Genomic DNA, 22,743 nt, shown 5'->3' with positions numbered 1-22,743 from the left:
ATGGGGCATGGTGACCGTGATCGCATCATTGTAGCCACAGCCCGCTATAAAATGCCAATATTACCACCATTGTACAGCAGGGGGAGGCATGGCTAGGATGACGCGATTCAGCATGAATCACATCATCTGCCTCTGGGTTCTGTCACTTCGGTAAGTGGGTGGTTATCTAGTGGCAGCGGACGGCTCAAGGAGGCTTACCCACTTTTCCTGGAGGCTCGGGAGCACCACCCAATTTTCAGGAGCTTCATGGCTATTCTGGGAGAGTAGGCAAGTATGCATTAATTTAGTATCAATTCAGCCTCTTCCTGTCTTTACATAAAGAACCGATACACCTTTTGTGGTTGACAATAAAAAATGAAAGCATTCAGAATTAAGTTTACAGCAACTGGATAAATAATTCCCATTTAATTACACGCATTCTGTACATTTTGTCCAAATCTTCATACAATCATTGTTAGCTCCCCTATGCTTTCCATCTAACCTTGTAAAAGAGAAGACTTCATTTTGTGACCATACGTGACAAGTGTTCCCAGGTCTATACTGCTTGTTTTATAAACAACCTTCACTATGTAAGTAAAGGGTTGTTTATCTTCACATCCTGTGATAGTGTTTATACTCGGAGGTACTGCAATCTTCCCAGCATATTTGCCCGCACTTTATAGTAGGCTATATGAGACCTCCTACTACGTATGCCAAGTACACACAGTAACACAGATCTTCTCTTTCTATTCAGAAAAACAAAACCAGAACCGGTATTAAGAGATGAGTATGTCATTCAGCAGCAGGCGTTGCAGAAAGCAGAGGAAATCAGACAATTCCGGCAGATAAGGGAAGAAGTAAAAGATCAAAGAGAGCAGGAACAAAATGCAAGGAATCTGCTGAAGCAGAAAGTACTGCAAATGTATGAAGATTTACAGGTACAATATTGTACTTTGCAATTAAGTGTTTGTATATGTTTTCTGTGATTTGTGTTAATCAAGGTTACCACCACAATACTAGAAAGTGTCATTGTTGCTCATGCCTTTGTGATAAGTAAACTCATGGTCGCAACTAGGGGGGGCTAAGGGATCATGTGCCCGGGTGCCAGAACGAGGGGGGCGTTGAGAACTCTGCCTGGCGATTCAGCCAGCTGCTCCTCCATCCCCACTGTCCCCACTGTCACTGTATGCCGTGCCTCCCACATTAATAGGAGGAATGAGCGTGCAGCGATTGGACCCACCTCCTCAAGTCCCCCTCCGATGGTGCTGACCGCGGCGGTGGGAATGACATGACGCAGTGCTATCACCGTCTCTCCTGCTGTGTGAAGAGGAGGAACTGCCAGCCAGAACCCAGATACAGGAGGACCCACGATGAATTTACTGCCACAAGTAGAAAGATGTAAATGAGGGTGGATTATGTGTGCTTTGTCAGGGATTATATGTGTTGGGGAGAGGGGAGAACTGTGTGTGGGATTTTTTGTCCTGTGGGGACAGCTGTGTCAGGGATTATATGTGCTGGGGGGGAGAGCTGTGTCAGGGATTATATGTGCTGGGGGGGAGAGCTGTGTCAGGGATTATATGTGCTGGGGGGGAGAGTTATGTCAAGGATTATATGTGCTGGGGGGGAGATCTGTGTCAGGGATTATATGTGCTAGTGGGAAGAGCTGTATTGTGGATTATATGTGCTTGGGGGAGAGCTGTGTCATGGATAAAATGTTAAAATGTGCTGGGGGGGGGAGAGCTGTGTGTGGAATATCCCCCTATATCTGCCTGGCACCACACACCTTATTGCAGGGTTATGTAGGAGTGCATGCCACCCGTCTCTCACGCCTCTCTCTCACCCCTCTCTCTCTCCCATCTCTTCCCCCATCTCTCTCCTATTGCTCTCTCCTCTCTCTCTCTCTTTCTCTCTCCCCCATACCTCCCTCTCCCTTCTCTCTCTAACTCCCATCTATCTCTCCTCTCTCTATTATCTCTCTCTGCATTCCCTCTACTCTCTCCCTCACCTATCTCTCTCCTCTCTTTCTATTTCTCTCTCTCTCCCATCTCTCCCTAACCACTCTCTCCCTCCTCTCTAACCTCTCTCTCCCCCATCTCTCTCCTCTGTCTCCTCTCTGTCCCTTCTCTCTCCCTCAGGGTAGTATTCATGTGATCAGCGGTCGGGAGACCGATGGTCACGTGATCTCTGCCAACATTCCGCCCCCTCACTATCCCGATGGTCGGCATGCTGACCAACAGGGACTATTTCCACTCGTGTGTCCACGACACCCATAGAGTGGGAATAGAACACGTGGCGACCGCAGGTCACCACCGAGCCCGCAAGGTGTTTGCTGCACTCGCCACTCCCCACCAGGATCCTGGCGTCGGTATGCTTACCGGCGGGCTCCTGTCTGCCGGTCAGCCATACCACACCCCTCCCTCACCAATCTCTCTCCCCTCTCTCTATCTCCTATCTGTCTCTCCATTGCACCTCTCTCCCATCTCCCTCTCCTCTCTCTTCCTCTCTTTCCTCTGTACTACTGTACACTGTAATGGGAATAAGGTTGCACTACTCCATGGCGTAGTTGTATTTTTTTTTAACCTTTAATTTTTATTTATTTATTTTTCTGCAGCGGGGTACACTGGGGTTCCACAGGGATAACATCGGGCTAAAAGCTTTGACTGTTCCCAGGATGCATAGCTCCGCCTCCTCTATAACCGCGCCTCTGTGCGCAGGAGCTCAGTTTGTAAGTTGGTGCCTCCAGTGCAGGCAGCTAACAGGCTGAGCAGCCCTGAAAAGAGCTTTTATGAAGATAGAAGACTTCAAGGGCTGCAGCATAGACACCTAGAAGTGCTATATGTCATTATGACATATCATGCTGCGGCTCCCTCACCTCCCCCGGCGGCGCTGTATACTCCCACGCCGTGGTTGCCAGGTACTTATAGTGGAGGGCTCTGGTTCTTGACCTAGGGCACACACCTGCCGCAGTTCTCCGGGATCACGTGGCCGCATCAAGGGAGGAGGTAAGAGGGTCCCCCGGGCGGGACCCGCTAGAAATCGCAATCCGGCGCGGTCTTTAGGAGATGGACCGCGCGCGCTGGCGTGGAGACTGTGGCCGTACAGGGACCCCACTAGACCACTAGGGCAAGGGCACAGGTCAGATTAGCTCATAATCCATTTTACTAAGGCCTGCAATACCCGGTGGTGAAGTCCAGCAAGGGGATAAGGCTCTGACCTTTACTCTGACCTGTAGCCCTCCCCCAGCCCCAGGCACCATTTACTGCTAATGTTCCCGCCCTGGAGCTGCTTGTCTCTGCCTCCCTCACTCCCTGTCAGCATTTGGGCGCCATTACACACATGCTGAGCTGACATTGGGACTGCTGGGCAATGTCTCCTCTGTAAAGCCGCCTGCATCATCAGCGCTGTGCATTTACAGGACACTTAAGTATTCTACATGTCTTTAGACAGTGTTAGTTAAGAACAAGTGCATACATTCAGGGTTATTTAGTACAAGTACCCTGTTATATATATCCAGTCTTTACTGTGCATTGTTATATCTATATTTCTCTAACGTCCTAAGTGGATGCTGGGACTCCGTAAGGACCATGGGGAATAGCGGCTCCGCAGGAGACAGGGCACAAAATAAAAGCTTGAGATATCAGGTGGTGTGCACTGGCTCCTCCCCCTATGACCCTCCTCCAAGCCAGTTAGATTTTTGTGCCCGGCCGAGAAGGGTGCAAACTAGGTAGCTCTCCAGAGCTGCTTAGAATAAAAGTTTAGTTAGGTTTTTTTATTTTCAGTGAGTCCTGCTGGCAACAGGCTCACTGCATCGTGGGACTAAGGGGAGAAGAAGCGAACTCACCTGAGTGCAGAGTGGATTGGGCTTCTTAGGCTACTGGACGTTAGCTCCAGAGGGACGATCACAGGTTCAGCCTGGATGGGTCACCGGAGCCGCGCCGCCGTCCCCCTTACAGAGCCAGAAGAGACGAAGGTCCGGTGAAAGCGGTGGCAGAAGACATCCTGTCTTCAAGACTAAGGTAGCGCACAGCACCGCAGCTGTGCGCCATTGCTCTCAGCACACTTCACACTCCGGTCACTGAGGGTGCAGGGCGCTGGGGGGGAGCGCCCTGAGACGCAATATAACACACATATACCTTAGCTGGCAAAAGGAATACATCACATATAGCTCCAGGGCTATATGGATGTATTTTTCCCCCTGCCATTTTACACAAAAAAGCGGGAGTTAAGGACGTCGTGAAGGGGCGGGGCCTATCTCCTCAGCACACTGGCGCCATTATTCCCTCACAGCTCCGCTGGAAGGACGGCTCCCTGATTCTCCCCTGCAGTACTGCATCTGATTCAGGGTAAAAAAGAGAAGGGGGGGCATTTTGGCAGCAAATAACTAGATTAACAGCAGCTATAAGGGATTAACACTTATATAAGGTTATCCCTGTATATATATAGCGCTGGGTGTGTGCTGGCAGACTCTCCCTCTGTCTCTCCAAAGGGCTAAGTGGGGTCCTGTCCTCTATCAGTGCATTCCCGGTGTGTGTGCTGTGTGTCGGTACGCGTGTGTCGACATGTATGAGGAGGAAAATGAGGTGGAGGCGGAGCAGTTGCCTGTGTTAGTGATGTCACCCCCTAGGGAGTCGACACCTGACTGGATGATTGTGTTTAAGCAATTAAGTGATAATGTCAGCAATTTACAAAAAACTGTTGACGACATGAGAAAGCCGGCAAATCAATTAGTGCCTGTTCAGGCGTCTCAGACACCCTCAGGGGCCCTAAAACGGCCGCTACCTCAGTGGGTCGACACGGATCCAGATCCAGATACTGAATCTAGTGTCGACCGTGACGAGACAAACGTAATGTCCAGTAGGGCCACACGTTACATGATCACGACAATGAAAGAGGCATTGAACCTTTCTGACACTACAAATACCTCAAAGGCGGGTATTATGTGGGGTGTGAAAAAACTGCCAATAGTTTTTCCTGAGTCTGAGGAAATAAATGAGGTGTGTGATAAAGCGTGGGTTTCCCCCGATAAAAAACAGCTAATTTCTAATAAGTTATTAGCACTATACCCTTTCCCGCCAGAGGTTAGGGCACGGTGGGAAACACCCCCTAGGGTAGATAAGGCGCTCACACGTTTATCTAAACAAGTAGCGTTACCGTCCCCTGATACGGCCACCCTCAAAGAACCAGCTGATAGGAGGCTGGAAAATATCCTGAAAAGTATATACACACATACTGGTGTTATACTGCGACCAGCAATCGCATCAGCCTGGATGTGCAGTGCTGGAGTCGCATGGGCGGATTCCCTGACTGAGAATATTGATACCCTGGATAGGGACAATATTCTGTTAACTATAGAACATTTAAAGGATGCATTGCTATATATGCGTGATGCGCAGAGGGATATTTGTACCCTGGCATCAAGAGTAAGCGCAATGTCCATCTCTGCCAGAAGAGCATTATGGACCAGACAGTGGTCAGGGGACGCAGATTCCAAACGGCACATGGAAGTATTGCCGTATAAGGGGGAGGAGTTATTTGGGGCTGGTCTAACAGACCTGGTGGCCACGGCAACGGCTGGAAAATCCACCTTTTTACCCCAGGTTACTTCACATCAGTGGGGGCCCGTCTCAAGTATTTCAACGCGCAGTGGGCTCACTCGCAAGTGGATCCCTGGATTCTACAGGTAGTATCACAGGGGTACAAACTGGAATTCGAGGCGTTTCCTCCTCATCGGTTCCTGAAGTCTGCTTTACCAAAGTCTCCCTCCGACAGGGAGGCAGTTCTGGAAGCCATTCACAAGCTGTACTCCCAGCAGGTGATAATCAAGGTACCCCTCTTACAACAGGGGAAGGGGTATTATTCCACACTATTTGTGGTACCGAAGCCGGACGGCTCGGTGAGACCAATATTAAATCTAAAATCTTTGAACACTTACATAAAAAGGTTCAAATTCAAGATGGAGTCACTCAGAGCGGTGATAGCGAACCTGGAAGAGGGGGACTATATGGTGTCGCTGGACATCAAGGATGCTTATCTCCACGTCCCAATATATCCTTCTCACCAAGGGTACCTCAGGTTTGTAGTACAAAACTGTCATTATCAGTTTCAGACGCTGCCGTTTGGATTGTCCACGGCGCCTCGGGTCTTTACCAAGGTAATGGCCGAAATGATGATTCTTCTACGAAGAAAAGGCATCTTAATTATCCCTTACTTGGACGATCTCCTGATAAGGGCAAGAACCAAGGAACAGTTAGAAGTCGGAGTGGCACTATCTCAGGTAGTGCTAAGTCAGCACGGATGGATTCTAAATATTCCAAAATCGCAGCTGATTCCAACGACACGTCTACTGTTCTTAGGAATGATTCTGGACACAGTCCAGAAGAAGGTGTTTCTCCCGGAGGAGAAGGCCAGGGAGTTATCCGAGCTAGTCAGGAACCTCCTAAAACCAGGACAGGTCTCAGTGCATCAGTGCACAAGGGTCCTGGGAAAAATGGTGGCTTCTTACGAAGCGATTCCATTCGGAAGATTCCATGCAAGAACTTTTCAGTGGGATCTACTGGGAAAATGGTCCGGATCGCATCTTCAGATGCATCAACGGATAACCCTGTCGCCAAGGACAAGGGTGTCTCTCCTGTGGTGGCTTCAGAGGGCTCATCTACTAGAGGGCCGCAGATTTGGCATTCAGGATTGGATCCTGGTAACCACGGATGCCAGCCTGAGAGGCTGGGGAGCAGTCACACAGGGAAGGAATTTCCAGGGCTTGTGGTCAAGCATGGAAACATCTCTTCATATAAACATTCTAGAACTAAGGGCCATTTACAATGCCTTAATTCAAGCAAAACCTCTGCTTCAGGGTCAGGCGGTGTTGATCCAGTCGGACAACATCACGTCAGTCGCCCACATAAACAGACAGGGCGGCACGAGAAGCAGGAGGGCAATGGCAGAAACTGCAAGGATTCTTCGCTGGGCGGAAAATCATGTGATAGCACTGTCAGCAGTGTTCATTCCGGGAGTGGACAACTGGGAAGCAGACTTCCTCAGCAGACACGACCTTCACCCGGGAGAGTGGGGACTTCACCCAGAAGTCTTCCACCAAATTGTAAACCGTTGGGAAAGACCAAAGGTGGACATGATGGCGTCACGTCTAAACAAAAAAATGGACAGATATTGCGCCAGGTCAAGGGACCCTCAGGCAATAGCAGTGGACGCTCTGGTAACGCCGTGGGTGTACCAGTCAGTGTATGTATTCCCTCCTCTGCCCCTCATACCGAAAGTATTGAGAATCATAAGAAGGAGAGGAGTAAGAACTATACTCGTGGTTCCGGATTGGCCAAGAAGGTCTTGGTACCCGGAACTTCAAGAGATGCTCACGGACGAACCGTGGCCTCTACCTCTAAGACAGGACCTGCTACTGCAGGGGCCTTGTCTGTTCCAAGACTTACCGCGGCTGCGTTTGACGGCATGGCGGTTGAACGCCGGATCCTGAAGGACAAGGGCATTCCAGAAGAAGTCATCCCTACTCTGGTAAAAGCCAGAAAGGAAGTAACCGCAAAACATTATCACCGCATTTGGCGTAAATATGTTGCGTGGTGTGAGGCCAAGAAGGCCCCTACACAGGAATTTCAACTGGGTCGTTTCTTGCATTTCCTGCAAACAGGACTGTCTATGGGCCTAAAATTAGGGTCCATTAAGGTTCAAATTTCGGCCCTGTCGATATTCTTCCAGAAAGAACTGGCTTCAGTACCTGAAGTTCAGACATTTGTGAAAGGGGTGCTGCACATACAGCCTCCTTTTGTGCCTCCAGTGGCACCTTGGGATCTCAATGTTGTGTTGAGATTTCTAAAATCACACTGGTTTGAACCATTGTCTACGGTAGATTTAAAATATCTCACGTGGAAGGTGTCGATGCTGTTGGCCTTGGCTTCAGCTAGGCGTGTGTCAGAATTGGCGGCTTTATCATGTAAAAGCCCTTACCTAAATTTTCATTCTGACAGGGCGGAATTGAGGACTCGTCCTCAATTTCTACCTAAGGTGGTTTCTGCATTTCACATGAACCAACCTATTGTGGTACCTGCGGCTACTAGGGACTTAGAGGACTCTAAGTTGCTGGACGTTGTCAGGGCCTTGAAAATATATGTTTCCAGGACGGCTGGAGTCAGGAAAACTGACTCGCTGTTTATCCTGTATGCACCCAACAAGCTGGGTGCTCCTGCTTCAAAGCAGACGATTGCTCGTTGGATTTGTAGTACAATTCAGCTTGCACATTCCGTGGCAGGATTGCCACAGCCAAAATCAGTAAAAGCCCATTCCACAAGGAAAGTGGGCTCATCTTGGGCGGCTGCCCGAGGGGTCTCGGCTTTACAACTTTGCCGAGCAGCTACTTGGTCAGGGGCAAACACGTTTGCTAAATTCTACAAATTTGATACCCTGGCTGAGGAGGACCTGGAGTTCTCTCATTCGGTGCTGCAGAGTCATCCGCACTCTCCCGCCCGTTTGGGAGCTTTGGTATAATCCCCATGGTCCTTACGGAGTCCCAGCATCCACTTAGGACGTTAGAGAAAATAAGATTTTACTTACCGATAAATCTATTTCTCGTAGTCCGTAGTGGATGCTGGGCGCCCATCCCTAGTGCGGATTGTCTGCAATACTTGTATATAGTTATTGTTACAAAAAATTCGGGTTATTATTGTTGAGCCATCCTTTCAGAGGCTCCTTTAAATTTATCATACTGTTAACTGGGTTCAGATCACGAGTTGTACGGTGTGATTGGTGTGGCTGGTATGAGTCTTACCCGGGATTCAATATCCTTCCTTATTATGTACGCTCGTCCGGGCACAGTATCCTAACTGGCTTGGAGGAGGGTCATAGGGGGAGGAGCCAGTGCACACCACCTGATATCTCAAGCTTTTATTTTGTGCCCTGTCTCCTGCGGAGCCGCTATTCCCCATGGTCCTTACGGAGTCCCAGCATCCACTACGGACTACGAGAAATAGATTTATCGGTAAGTAAAATCTTATTTTATACATAGCTTTACTTTGTAGTGCAGTTACTTAGTATTGCTTGTCCAGTGTAGTTTTATTGTTATTTGTGATCATTTCTGCATTGTACATGTGACTGTGTGTGTGCCAATAGCTGATGTGTGATGTCCATTCTGTGTATCTCACATATACTGCTATCCCTATATTCTGTACCCTGAGGGGGGCTAAGTGCTTCAGTGTTTTCATAAAATATAGTGTTTCACGGGATATACTCCTCTGGTATTTTTCTCTGTATTTTACAGTCACCTCTTAAATTCTCTGTGTGTGCTCTGCTTGCAATCACACTGTACAGGGTGATTTTTGTAAGGTACTTTGTCTGCTTATATTGTACTATTTCGCCCTACGGTTACACTTTCATATCATGTCAGCTACACAGGGTGATAATTCTATGGCTAATCCTGCACCCTGCAGTGCTAATGCCATAGATGTCTCTGAGGAAAATATTGCAGCTGAGGGTTCATGTACAGGGGGGTTCATACCCCCTAGCCAGTCTACAGCAACAGGGGCAACTCATGACCTGCCGTGGGCTACATTTTCTAATTTACTGACAACGCTTGTAACTAGACTTGCGCCCCCCATGGGACGTCCTGTGCCATTACAGCCACATATTGTCCCTGCTGTTATTCCGCCATGGGCAGATACTCTGTCCTCTCAGTTACAGCAATTAAATCAGTCTTTGGCCAAGCAAAATTCTTACCCTCGCCCGCCTAAGACCAAGGGGTCGTCAAAACGGCCATAACTTCCTCAAAATCCACTCATGTTTCAGATACTTCATCTGATGAAGATGGCATATATACTGACCCCTCAGACACTGATGCAGATGCTTCTGATGGGGAGTCTACTACACAGGTAGATGTTCCTGACCTTTTGGAGGCTATCAGGCTGATTCTTTAAATTGATGATGACGAAGAACCCACAGCTACCTCTTAGAAACCAGACAAGTTTAAGCATCAGAAGGTTACTAAATTAGTTTTACCTCATTCTGACCACTTAGTTGACATACGTCAGGAATCCTGGGAATATCTAGGAAAGAAATTCTCCCTGTCTAAGAAGATGCTAGCTCGTTATCCTCTCGCTGCAGAGTTAAGTAAAAATTGGGAAACACCGCCGCCGGTGGACTCACAAGTCGTGCGTCTGGTGGTGTCATCTGCTCTGCCTGTCACTACCGTCACCTCTTTGATAGAACCGACGGATAAACAAGTGTAGAGTTGCTTGAAAAATCTATTGACACTCTTGCAGGACCTGTGCATAGGCCTACTATTGCAGCCTCTTGGGCTGCTAAAGCCATAGAGGCCAGGGTTCAGGAAGTTGAATCGGAACTACCGTCTAATTTTCCTGAAAATGCTAGAAAGTGTCTTTCATACATTATTACAGCTTCTCATTATATACAGGAGGCAGCATCTGATGCAGGTATCCTGGCGGCCAAAGCGTCTACTATGTATATTCTGGCTCGCCGGATCCTCTGGTTGCATCTTAGCATCTGCTAAGACTGCATGTCTACCTAGTACTACTCCTTCAGCTCCAAAGACTAAGAGTACTTCCTTTCGTTCCTTTCGACCTCCAAGTAAAGCAAAGGGTCAGGCGTACCCGAAACAGGCTTGCACTTCCAAATCCACTAAGCCCAAAACTAAACGTGCCTGGGCTGCCGGTCAGCCTGCTTCCAAAACAGAAAAGCCTGCTGCATGATGGGGCGGGCCTCCATCTGGGGGATCCCAGGGTGGGAGGCAGACTTCTACGGTTTGCTCAGGTATGGTTACAGACCACTTTGGACGCCTGGGTAAGGGAAGTCGTCTCTCACGGATACGCCATCTCTTTCAAGAAAGGTCCTCCTCGCCAGTTTTGCTCAACAAACGTCCCTTCGGACACGGTAAAGGCAAAAACTCTCCATCTGGTGGTACAATCCCTCCTGGACACGGGAGTGATAGTGCCGGTGCCTCTAACTCAGAGAGGCAGGGGGTACTATTCAACGCTGTTCCTAGTTCCAAAGCCGAATGGTTCTTCCCGACCCATTCTCAACCTCAAGTCTTTGAACAAATTTGTGAGAGTTTCCAAATTCCGTATGGAAACTCTTCGCTCTAATCTTCTGGCTTTGGAGCCCAAGGACTATATGGTATCCCTGGACATTCAGGATGCTTACCTGCATATACCTATTGCAGCATCAAATCAGCAATACCTGCGGCTTGCTATTGGCAACCCACATTTTCAATTCCAGGCCTTACCTTTTGGTCTGACCATGGCTCCACGGATCTTCACCAAGGTCATGGCGGTCATGACGGGTCTACTCCGCCGTCAGGGTATTAGGATCCTGCCATATCTGGACAACTTGTTGATCCTGGCGAACTCTCCGAAGGTTCTCCTTCATCATCTGGAGCTGACGGTTCAATTCCTGCAAGTCCACGGGCGGCTCATCAACTGGAAGAAGTCTTCCCTGGTCCCTGCTCAGAGCATGGTGCACCTGGGAGCGCTATTGGACACCCACAAGCAGCGGTTGTTATTGTCTCAGGAGAAGGTCCTGAAACTTCAGGACAATATAAGATGCTTCCTCTCTCGCTCACTTGTGTCGATACACCCGGCGATGCAAGTACTAGGCCTCATGGTGTCTGCTTTCGACATGGTAGAGAACACTCAATTTCTTTTGCGCCCTCTGTAGAGGTTAATACTCTCCAAGTCAGACGGCCTACCTCACCGGATCAGAACTCAAATGATCTCTTTGACTCCGGAGGTCCGCTTGTCACTGGACTGGTGGCTACTGGGCCAGCAACTGAGCAGGGGTCGTCTCTTCTGGATCTCCAACTGGGTCCTTTTAACGATGGATGCCAGTCTGTGGGGTTGGGGCGTGGTATTGGAGCAACACTCTCTTCAGGAATCTCTCCTCCCAATAAACATTCTGGAATTGCGGGCGGTGTTCAATTCATTGACACTAGCCCTGCCTCTGGTACAGAACAGGCCTGTTCAAGTACAGTCAGACAACACCACCACGGTGGCGTACATAAATCATCAGGGTGGCACTCGAAGCTGCATGGCAATGATGGAAGTGTCAAAGATTATTCTATGGGCAGAACGCCATCTGCCAGCCATATCGGCAGTGTACATTTCAGGGGTCCTGAACTGGGATGCGGACTTCCTCAGTCATCAGGACGTACACGCCGGAGAGTTGAGTCTTCATCCAGAAGTCTTTCAACTCCTAGTGGACAAGTGGGGCCTTCCAGATTTAGAGCTGATGGCGTCTCGACACAATCACAAGGTTCTGGTCTTAGGAGTAAGGACAAAGGATCCTCAAGCAGCATTCGTGGACGCACTGGCAATTCCATGGTACTTTTGTCTGCCGTATGTGTTCCCTCCGGTGCCACTTCTGCCCAGGGTGATAAGGAAGTTCAAGCAAGAAGGAGGAATGCTACTTCTAATTGCTCCAGCGTGGCCCAGACAGCATTGGTTCTCAGACCTGCAGGGTCTCTCGAAAGAGCGTCTTCTTCTGATTCCGCAGCGCCCAGACATCCTAGTTCAGGGCCTTTGTGTCTACCAGGATTTGGCCCGGCTGGCTTTGACGGCGTGGCTCTTTAAGCTTCCGTCCTGAGGGCCAAAGGGTTTCCTGAGGCAGTAATTCAAACTATGTTGAAGGCCCTTAAGCCAGCGTCTGCTCGGATTTATCATAGGCTCTGGAATTCTTACTTCGCCTGGTGTGCGACTAATAATTATGACATATACAAGTTCAGTACTGCCAAACGTTTGACCTTCCTGCAACAGGGCCTGGACTTAGGTCTTCATCTGGCCACCCTCAAGGTGCATATTTCTGCCTTGTCGATTTGGTTTCAGAGAAAAATTCCAACTCTGCCTGATGTTTATACATTCACTCAGGGTGTGTTACGGATTCAACCTCCCTATGTCCCGCCTGTGGCTCCTTGGGATTTTTCGGTTGTTCTGGATGCCTTACAAGAGTCTCCATTTGAACCTCTTGAGTCTGTGGACCTTAAGTGGCTTACTCTGAAGGTCTTGTTTCTGCTGGCTATTGCCTCTGCTAGATGGGTTTCAGACTTGGGTGCCTTGTCCTGTTGGTCACATTTTCTGATTCTTCACCGTGACCAGGCGGTTCTTAGAACTCGCCCTGGTTATCTACCTAAGGTGGTGTCATCGTTCCACCTTTTTTTATGCAAATTGTGTTTTATTAACAGAGAGAACAATATACAGCTCAAAGGTATAGCATGCAACACAAGAAGTATTGTAACAGGAGCTGTCAAATCAATCGTAGACCAAAAATATATATATAAAAAAAAAATCATTGTATGTTATCTTTAGTCCACTTAATTTAAGACATTAATCTGCATTGTCATCACATATTATTAACAAGAAAAATAAAACGTAGAAGAAACAGAAAGAAGAAACAGAGAGGGAAAGAAAAAAGAGAGTGAAGGAAGAACCGCCATCACCATCACAACCCTAAGATGTCGTAGGGGGAGAGAGTAGCAAATAAGTCTTGTATTCTGGCGTTCCCTTAAATTCCAGCCAATCAAACCAGATAGCTGCGAATCGAGATGTGGACCGCTCGGAAGAAGACGTCAGGTCTTCCATTGCCATATAGTAATCGATTCTTTGAAACCATTTGGCAATAGGAGGTTATACCTGAGATCTCCAGAAGCACGGAATGGTAGCCCTAGCAGCATTCATTAAATGTTGCAATAGTTTTGAAACTGAGATAGGGGGAGATCTATCAAGTTAAGTAACCAGAACTCAGGAGTCTCCGGTAACGGGAGTCCCGTGATACGACTAGTGATAGAATGAACCTGTTGCTATAAGGAAGCCAATCCCGGACACCACCACCAAATGTGGTAAGGAGTGCCACGAGACCGGTCACACCTCCAGCAGAGCTCAGAGACACTCGAAAACATTTGGTGAATCCGATCTGGACATCTATACCATCTCGAGACCACTTTATACTGTGTCTCCAGTACTTGGAGTGAGGGTGAACTAGCAAATGTGTATTGAAAAATGCGAGACCATTGATCAGTGGTCAACTCCTAACCCAACTCCTCATGCCAAGCCGTAAAGAACGTCATAGGTCGAGTGGGAGTGCTCGCAAGACATTGTCTGTACAATAAAGATATCAGGTGTCGTGGCAAGTTCTTGGAGAGACACAATGATTCAAAAATCGTCGGGCTCCATCCAACCGAGCGAATCGGTATTGCAGTGACATAATGCCAAATTTGTAGGTAAGCCCAAAAAGAGTTAGGGGGTAGACCAAAAGATTGTTGCAAGTCTGCAAAGGGATGGAATCCAGCCGAACCAATCAGGTGACTCAGGCGAGATATGCCGACATTAGCCCACACTGATGAGGGAGACAAGGAGAGGGGATTTGCAGGTAGGTCTGGGTTAAATAATAATGGTGTTGGCAAGGAGGGGCTCGGGCTAAAAGTCTAAGTGTCTAAATTTCTTCCACAGCTTAAGGGTTGGGTCAAGGGTGGGATGTTTTGTACGTGGGTGTTTTTTAAGCCAGGGGAGAACAAATGAGGGAGTGCCCACAGCTGTTTCAGCTATTAGTGGCCATTGCTTAGTGTAGGGGAGTCTGGACATTTCGATAATTCTGGACAAATGTACAGCATTATAATAGCTAATAAAATGAGGTAATTGTAGACCACCTTCCTTAGGAGTGCGGGTCAGTGTGAATTGAGAGAGTCGGTGCCCTCGTCGTCCTCAAACAAAACGACCAACGGACGACTGCAAAGTAGTAAAGAAGTGAGTAGGTACTGTTATAGGCAAAGTTTGCAGTAGATACAAAACTTTAGGTAGAATTGTCATCTTTACCGTGTTAATCCTACCCAGCCAAGTAAGGTGGAGTGCAGACCATTTATTAAGATCTGCAGTAATCTTATGCAGTAAAGGGAGAAAATTTACACAATATAAATCAGTGAGGTCTTTAGTCAATAGAACTCCCAAATACTTTAGCTGAGTAGGGTGCCACTGGAACGGGAACGAGTCTCGAATGCCTTCAAGTACTCATATGGGCGTTGAAATATTCAAGGCAACAGACTTAGTAAAGTTTACCTTGAAATTTGAAAGTAAGTTAAACCTATTGAATTCTTGCATAAGAGCTGGAAGGGAAGTCACTGGGTCTGTCAAAGTAGCCAAAAGGTTGTCCGCATATAGTGCCAGTTTATGCTCTTGATTTCCAGCCCATACCCCGTGAATATTCGGATTGGCCCGAATAGATCTCGCCAATGTCTCCATACAGAGAACGAATATAAGCGGGGACAGGGGGCAGCCTTGTCTTGTTCCGTTTCGTATCAGAAACGGGTCGGAAAGGGCACCGTTCACGCGGACCCTAGCTGATGGTAGCTTATAAAGGGTTAATATACGACGAAGCAGTCGTACCCAAACCCATGTGCTCAAGAAGATCCTCCATGAATTGCCAGTCTATCCTATCGAAGGCCTTCTCCGCGTCAGTGGACAGGAGGACCATATGGGAGGATCTACCCTGAGCAAGGTGAATAAGATCTATAACTTTGGAAGTGTTATCTTTAGCCTCCCGTCCTAGTATAAATCCCACCTGGTCCCCATGAACCACCGACGGGAGAATGCGACCTAAATGGCCCGCAAGCAATTTAGCAAAAAGCTTAATATCGCAATTCAGGAGGGAAATAGGTTGGTAGCTCGAACACTGGGTGGGGTCTTTGCCCTCTTATGGGATCACAGTTATATGTGCTTCCAGGGCCTGCAGAGAAAATCCTTTCTCGGCAAAGATAAAGTTGCACGCTTTCAGGAAAAGAGGTAATAAGGATTTCTTAAAGGCTTTATAGTATCCGACTGGGAAGCCATCCGGGCCCGGACTCTTCCCAGCCGGTGTTGCAGCCAAGGCCCCTTCCAGCTCTTCAATGGCAAAGGGTTGATCCAGAGCATCCAGGTCTGTGTCAGGAAGTCTAGGAAAATCGACTTCTGCTAGATATCTCTCTATCAGAACCTTCAAATCAGAAGTGGCTTGAGGAGATTGATCCTTTCTAAGATTAAAGAGAGAGTCATAATAATTTTTGAAGGAATGAGCAATCTGAGGCAATGTATATGCAGCTCGGCCTCCCGGACCATGGATAGAGTGAACATAGGACTGCAGTCTTTGGGCCCTTAACACCCGAGCAAGCATAGCACCGGGTTTATTCCCCCATAGATAAACTTTATGGCGACATTTAGTCATTCCTAGTTTAGTTTTATCCACAAAAATTTATTAAGGGCTTGACGGGCTTCAGTTAGTTCTAGAAAAACCCCGGTATCAAGGGAGGATTGATGCGAGGCCTCCAAAGACGCTATTCATTCAAGGAGCTGCCGTCTCTGTGCCATTCGCTCCTTCTTGAGTTGAGAGCCAAGCTGTATACATCTACCTCGAATTACACATTTGTGTGCTTCCCAGATTGTGACTGCACTAACATCTGGGGTGTCATTTGTCGCAATATAATCAGAAATGGCAGAGGTGAGCTTAGCCTTTAAACAAGGATCCTGAGTCAATGCATTATTAAACCGCCATGATCATGGTGTGTTGGGGGCTGAAGAAAGAGCAACAGAGATATACACCGGAGCATGATCTGACCATGTAATATGACCAATGGTGCTTGAAGGAAATAAGTGCAAAAATCTATGCTCAACCAAAAAGTAGTCTGGGCGTTAGTACATAGTGTGAGGAAATGAGAAGAAAGTGAAAGTGTAATCCTTAACTGTCGGGTGCTGAATTCTCCATAAGTCCAGCAACTGAAACTCACAAAGAAGTCGGCCACTCGACGGTGGTCCCGTGTCAACCGCTTAGTCAGTGAAGGAGAACAATCAATCCCAGGGCCTAAGGACCAATTAAAGTTGCAGTATTTTGGTAAGAAACTGTCTTTGGCGTTGATTAGGAGCGTATATATTAACAAGAGTATAAACCTGATTATATATCGTGCATTTAACAACCTGGCACCGACTTTCTTCCAGAATTAAGTGAGAAATATCCGTAATCGGGACCCGACGTGCCACTAAGATTGCGACCCCATGAGATTTAGTAAGGGGGTTGTTGTTACAAAATGCCTGCGGATAATAATAATTTCCTAACTTAGGGGAGGCTTGACATTTGAAATGGGTCTCTTGGAGAAAGGCGATATCTATGCGCTCAGCCCAGAGCTCCTGTAATAAGGTGGACCTTTTTTCGGGGTATATATAGTCCCTTCACGTTGAAGGAACATAACCTAAGTTCAGAAGGCATTAAAAAGACAGAGGATATATCCTACAATAAGTAGCAGAGGCAACATAAACTTATCGAATATGCGGGGACGGCACAGGATACGGTTGCATTGAACACATCGGGCTGCTATGGTGAAAGGCGGAAAAGTCAAGAGAAAGGAAGGGAGAAAGAGCGAGAAAAAGAAGAACACAAAAAGAAAATCCAATACAGAGAACTTAAGACTATTCAACAACATTAGTACGACTAGTAAAATAACAATTTCACCGCCGTTAAGTCGCAGAGGAGTTATATCCACGACTTAAGAGCCAAGGCAGGCATGTGGCAGACCTAACTGGGGCATAGTGGTGACAACACAACCCAGGAACAAGAACAGAACAGTATATAACTAAGGAGACACAGGAAAGAATCAGCTAACTTCAGTAATGTACTTCAGCAGTCTTCCCATAATGTAGTAAACGCAACGGGAACAGGTATCTCTACGTAAACAATCGGAAAGTAAAAAACTGAAAGAAGGCTATAGAATGCAGCAAATCTAAGAATTATAGCGGGAGAGAGGAGGTGCAAATTTTTTAAAGGGCAATACCACAAAGTAAATAAACTTTAAAGCAATGTCTCTGGTGCGGAGGAGGACCAAAGGTATGGCGTTGAGCTTCCAAGATGGCTCAACCAGACAACAAAGGACCGGACAGAACTAGGCTGTCTCGGGTAACTTTATACTAAAAAAAAAATATATATATAAATCAGGTTCCAGCTTTGCCATGATCCGAAGGTGACCGTGTCGTACTCCTCTTCCTGTTGCTGACCGGAGTCCATGATGGCCGGGGGGCAGGAGGCGTCGGAGGGTCAAAGCGGTGATACAATTGTGTCCAGTCCGACAAGACAGGTTTGCTTATAGACAGTGCAGCACAAAAATTGTCCAGTTCATCTGGCATGTGTAGGATGACCTGTCGACCCTCATAGGTGACTTGTATGTTAAATGGGAATGGGAAGCCCCACCGGAATCGTATACCCTTCTCTTTAAAAGCATCTGTTAGGGGCTTGAGAGATCTACACTGTTGGAGTGTACACCATGACAAATCAGGGAACATATGTATCACAATATCATTGAATTCCAATCAATCCAACTTGCGGGCTTTATTAAGTATCTCCTCCTTTATGTGATAGTAGTGAAGACGGCATATGACGTCCCTGAGAGCCTTAGAGGAAAGACCTTTTCGGCCGTAATGCTCTGTGAGCCCTATCAAACAATATCAAACAATATGGTGTTGTCCGGTTTTGCATCTGTGATCTCATTAAATATCTTAGTGAGGGCATCGACTATCCCCGGACCTTGTATATCTTCCGGCAGTCTCCTGACGCGCAAGTTGTTTCGCCGACCTCTGTTGTCAACGTCGTCCTAGCGTCAACACACCGCTTTCAATTCCTGAGCCTGAAGTGTGACCGTATCACGGAGTTTCCGTTGAAATGAGGAGACTTCATCTACGTGGTCTTCCATATCTGAAACCCGATGGGATATTTGAGAGATATCTGCCTGAAGTACAGAGATGTCAGATTTAACCGTGTCCCGAATCTTTTGTTCCAGATCCAGGAAGTCTCTTTTGGTGGGCAAATCTTTTTTAGTAGGAAGAGAACGCAGATAGGTTAAAACAGGAGCCATAGCGGCCTCACGTCCCTGGTCAAGCGGCGTAGAGTCGGCTCCCGCCATCTGTATAGCGTCGTCAGGAGAGCCAGAAACAGAGGATGATGAACGAGCGTCCTCACTCTCTAAGTCCGGTTGAAGATAGCGAAACAGATTAGATTGTAGAGACTTGTCACCGGGTTTCTTAGCCACAGAAGATTGCCCTCCTTTCTTAGTTTTCCCCGTGTGCAGACGTTCTACATAATAATATATAGTGAAACAGAGGAAACTCACAGTAGTGGATCATCAGCATTCCATATCCATCTTGCAGAGTTCCAACTGCGTTAAGAGTGTCCCAGGCTGTGACATCAGCCACCAAACCCCATGGTATGCGGGTGATTCAGGGGGTCATGGCATAGAGCAAAAACAAAATTCAAGGCATTAATGCTGCAGAGGTGAGGTCTGAGTTGACTGTGAGTCAGGTATATATTTATCAATCAGAGAATGTACACAGACAGCAGGCACCACTGAGAGCAGCTAGAAGAAAATGCAGCTAAAGCCCTGAAGCAGCAGTAAGTGTGTAGGTAGGGAGCTGAGGTGAAGGCAGAACAAGCAGGGCTGCTGTGAGGAATCACTGCCTCTGTATAGGGAATATGTGCTGCTGGAAGCAAGGTAAGATGGCCGCCGCTGTGAGGACATGCAGGGAGATCAGTACAGTGAAACTGGCGAACCCAGGCCCTTAGGAGGATTCCCCTCCATTGTGCAGTACCTGGTGGTCTGCAGGAGGTCTCCGCTGTGTGGGGAGTGTGTGGGGTGTCCACGGGTCGCTTCACGGGTCCCGCCGTGATTGCGCCGCGGCCTGATGCTCCTCGTTGGGCCGCCTCCAAACTCGAGGCCCCGGCTTCAGGACGGGAGGTAGGCCGTGTGGTCGCGGAGGCTTGTAGCGGCGCCCGGCTGCACGGGGCCGATCTGCAGACTACCCATGGCCGTAGGCAGACCTCAGGAAGGCAATGGGGTCGGAGGGAGCAGTAGGAAAGCTGTGTTTAGGGCAAATTATGCAGGAGCCCCTCTGCTGCACATCTCCACGGGATCACAGCCAGACCACGCCCCCTCCGGTCAGCATTAATTTAAGAAAATTTGCACGTAAGAGCGCAATAGTTATATTCCACCACTGGAGGGCACCAAAGCATCAAAAGTAAGAAACAGCAGATATGGTGGAGATGGGCCCAAACTATAGTGCCACAGAATAAGAATACTTTAGCCCGATGGGGGAACAAAACCTGTGCAGGACAATATAGAGGAGAAGGGGGGGGGGGGGGGGGTCACACATCCTCCATTCCAGTGGAATAAGCAGCTGGGTCTGCAGACTAGAGGGGGGGAGATCCAAAGGTATTGGGGACTCCACTCACGCCCGACAGCCGCGCCGCAGCTCAGGACCAGATGCCGCAGGGGGCGGGAGGCGCCGGCCACAGTCCAGCCAGTGACCACGGCGCCTCATAAGCCGCCTGTCCGTGCAGCGGGGTGATCGCGGGGTTGGAGGGAAGATGGCTGCTGCCCGCCGGTGAGGAGCGCTCCGGCCGCCACCTCAAGTTAGTGCCCCAGCGTCCGGCCGTCTGCAGGAAGGCGGCGCCAGGTGAAGAGAGGACCAGGGAGCGGGGAGCGGGGTCCCGGCTTGTATTAGAGCTGCAGTGCAGGCGGTTCGGTTCCCGGCGGACAGACGCCTCTGGCGGCCACAACCTGAAATCCAGGTCCCTGCTCCAGAGAACAAGGTAGGCCCCAACCCGCAGGGAACAGCACAGGTTTCCCCTGGCTCCGCAGCTCTACACTTGTGTTACAGGGGGACTCAGCAGGGTTAGGAGAGTATGCCCAGGTGTAATATTATATTGGGGAGAGGGCAGAAACTCCACTTTTATTAGTGCTGCAAGCAGGAGCTCTGCACAACCACGTCCTCTCCTGCCGCCAGCCAAGCCACACCCCATCGTTCCACCTTAACCAAGAGATTGTGGTTACGGCCTTTACCTCTCCAGGTTTGTCCTCCAAAGAATGGTCTTTGGATGTGGTACAGGCTCTCTGTATTTATTTGAAGAGAACTGCTTTCCTTAGGAGAACTGATTCTCTTTTTGCCTTTTTTGGTTTTCATAAGCGTGGCTGGCCTGCTAACAAGCAGACCCTGGCCAGATGGATTAGAATGGTGATTGCACATGCTTATGTACAGGCTGGCCTTCCAGCTCCTGCTACCATCAAAGCCCATTGTACTCAGTCTGTTGGACCTTCTTGGGCGACCCGCCATGGTGCGACCCTTGAACAATTGTCCAAGGTGGCTACGTGGTCCTCAGTGAACACGTTCATAAGGTTCTATGCCTTTGATACTTCCGCCTCCCAGGATGCCTCCTTTGGACGCTGGGTTCTTGTACCCACTACAGTGCGTCCCCTCCCATGAGGAACTGCTTTAGGACATCCCCGATGTTATCCCTGTGGAACCCCAGTGTACCCCGCTGCAGAAATGGAGATTTATGGTAAGAACTTACCTTTGTTAAATATCTTTCTGCAAGGTACGCTGGGTTCCACAGGGTGCCCACCCTATTGCACTTAGCTTCTTTGGGTTTGTATGGCATTAGCCGCTAATTCCTTCTCTTGTCGTGAGAATGTGGTGTATGTGGCTACTAACAGTTGTCGTCTCTTTTACCTGCTACTGCATTGGACTGGTTAACAAAACTGAGCTCCTGTGCATGGAGGCGGGGTTATAGAGGGGGCGGCGCTGTGCATCCTGGGAACAGTCAAAGCTTTTAGCCAGTTGGTGCCTCGGATCAAGATCCAACTCTACACCCCAATCTCATCCCTGTGGAACCCAGTGTACCTCGCAGAAAGAGATTTAGCAAAGTAAGTTCTTACCATAAATCTCTGTATTTATTTATTGGGGGGGGGGGGGGGGAATTATTGCCTTGCCCCGGGTGCCAAAAATCCTAGTTTCGTTCCTGGCAAACTGTCCGTTTGTTGGGCCTTATTGAGGCTGGATTGCATCTGAGATACGATCGCATACCCCCGAATATCGCGCCAGTGTCAATGCACTATAAGTGCATTGGCAGGGAGATGCGATCTGATTGACAGGCAGAGAGCTTTCGCGGGGCGGTGACGCAGCATTGCAATTAGCAAAGCAGTACCTGAAACTGAATAGGATTCTTTGTTAGAGGAGAGAAGAGACTGAGGTGGTATGATAGAAAATAAAAATAATTGGAGGGAGATAGACTTGAAAGGCAACAAAGGATTATTTCAATTTGGTTTTGGGTGGAATTAGGTGAGAAATATTAAATTAGAAAATGTAATTTACTTGCACTCAGTTGAATCATAAGCTCCTCTTAGGGAAGTAGTTCTTTACAATGCAGCAAGCAGTTTGCAAAATGCTCTCAGTATGCAGGAGATTTTCTTCCTATTAAGCACAGGTAAATTACATTTTCTGATTTCACATACCTCACTGAAATCCACTCAGAACAATGTGGTAATAGGTGCCAGTTTCATGGAATAAAGCAAAGAAACTGAAAAGAGATAAATTATTGCTTACTCTTCAAAGTTATTGTACAATTGCCTGGACAGATTTGTTGGTAGCTCTTAGAAAAGATAATACATAGTTGGATTATAGTGATATTTAGAGGTAATTGCTTTCTTTAATTAGCATTGCACGTCTTCTAATCAGTCGTTCAGCGCATTTAAGTGGAGAACAGTAGTCACTCTGCTGTTAAGTATTAAGTATCCTGGGGCCTGATTCTAATTTGCATAGCAGTGTAATCCGGTTCAACTAAAAGCAGGAGGTATCTGTATATAATAGACGCCTCCTGACAGCATCTGCGTTCCAAGTGCTGTGTCCAAAGACACAGCATCTGATCACCATCGCGACCATTGTGACCTTCGCTCATGACAGTCAC

The 22,743-nt window shown here is 48.1% G+C and overlaps 1 protein-coding gene across 2 annotated transcripts in view; it reads left to right on the top strand.

Moving 5' to 3' along the window:
• ADGB (androglobin) overlaps window positions 1-22,743 on the top strand; it is a 943,967-nt gene that overhangs the window by 914,133 nt on the left and 7,091 nt on the right. For both annotated transcript variants that reach the window (XM_063917880.1, XM_063917881.1), the window contains one exon: window positions 734-917. In XM_063917880.1, the coding sequence (XP_063773950.1) occupies window positions 734-917 (184 nt within the window). The remainder of the gene's footprint in view (window positions 1-733; window positions 918-22,743) is intronic.

Source organism: Pseudophryne corroboree, chromosome 4 (genome assembly GCF_028390025.1).
Source record: "Pseudophryne corroboree isolate aPseCor3 chromosome 4, aPseCor3.hap2, whole genome shotgun sequence".
Taxonomy (NCBI): Eukaryota; Metazoa; Chordata; class Amphibia; order Anura; family Myobatrachidae; genus Pseudophryne; species Pseudophryne corroboree.
Note: the sequence above shows the minus strand (reverse complement) of the source record. Positions and strands in the feature narration are given on the sequence as shown.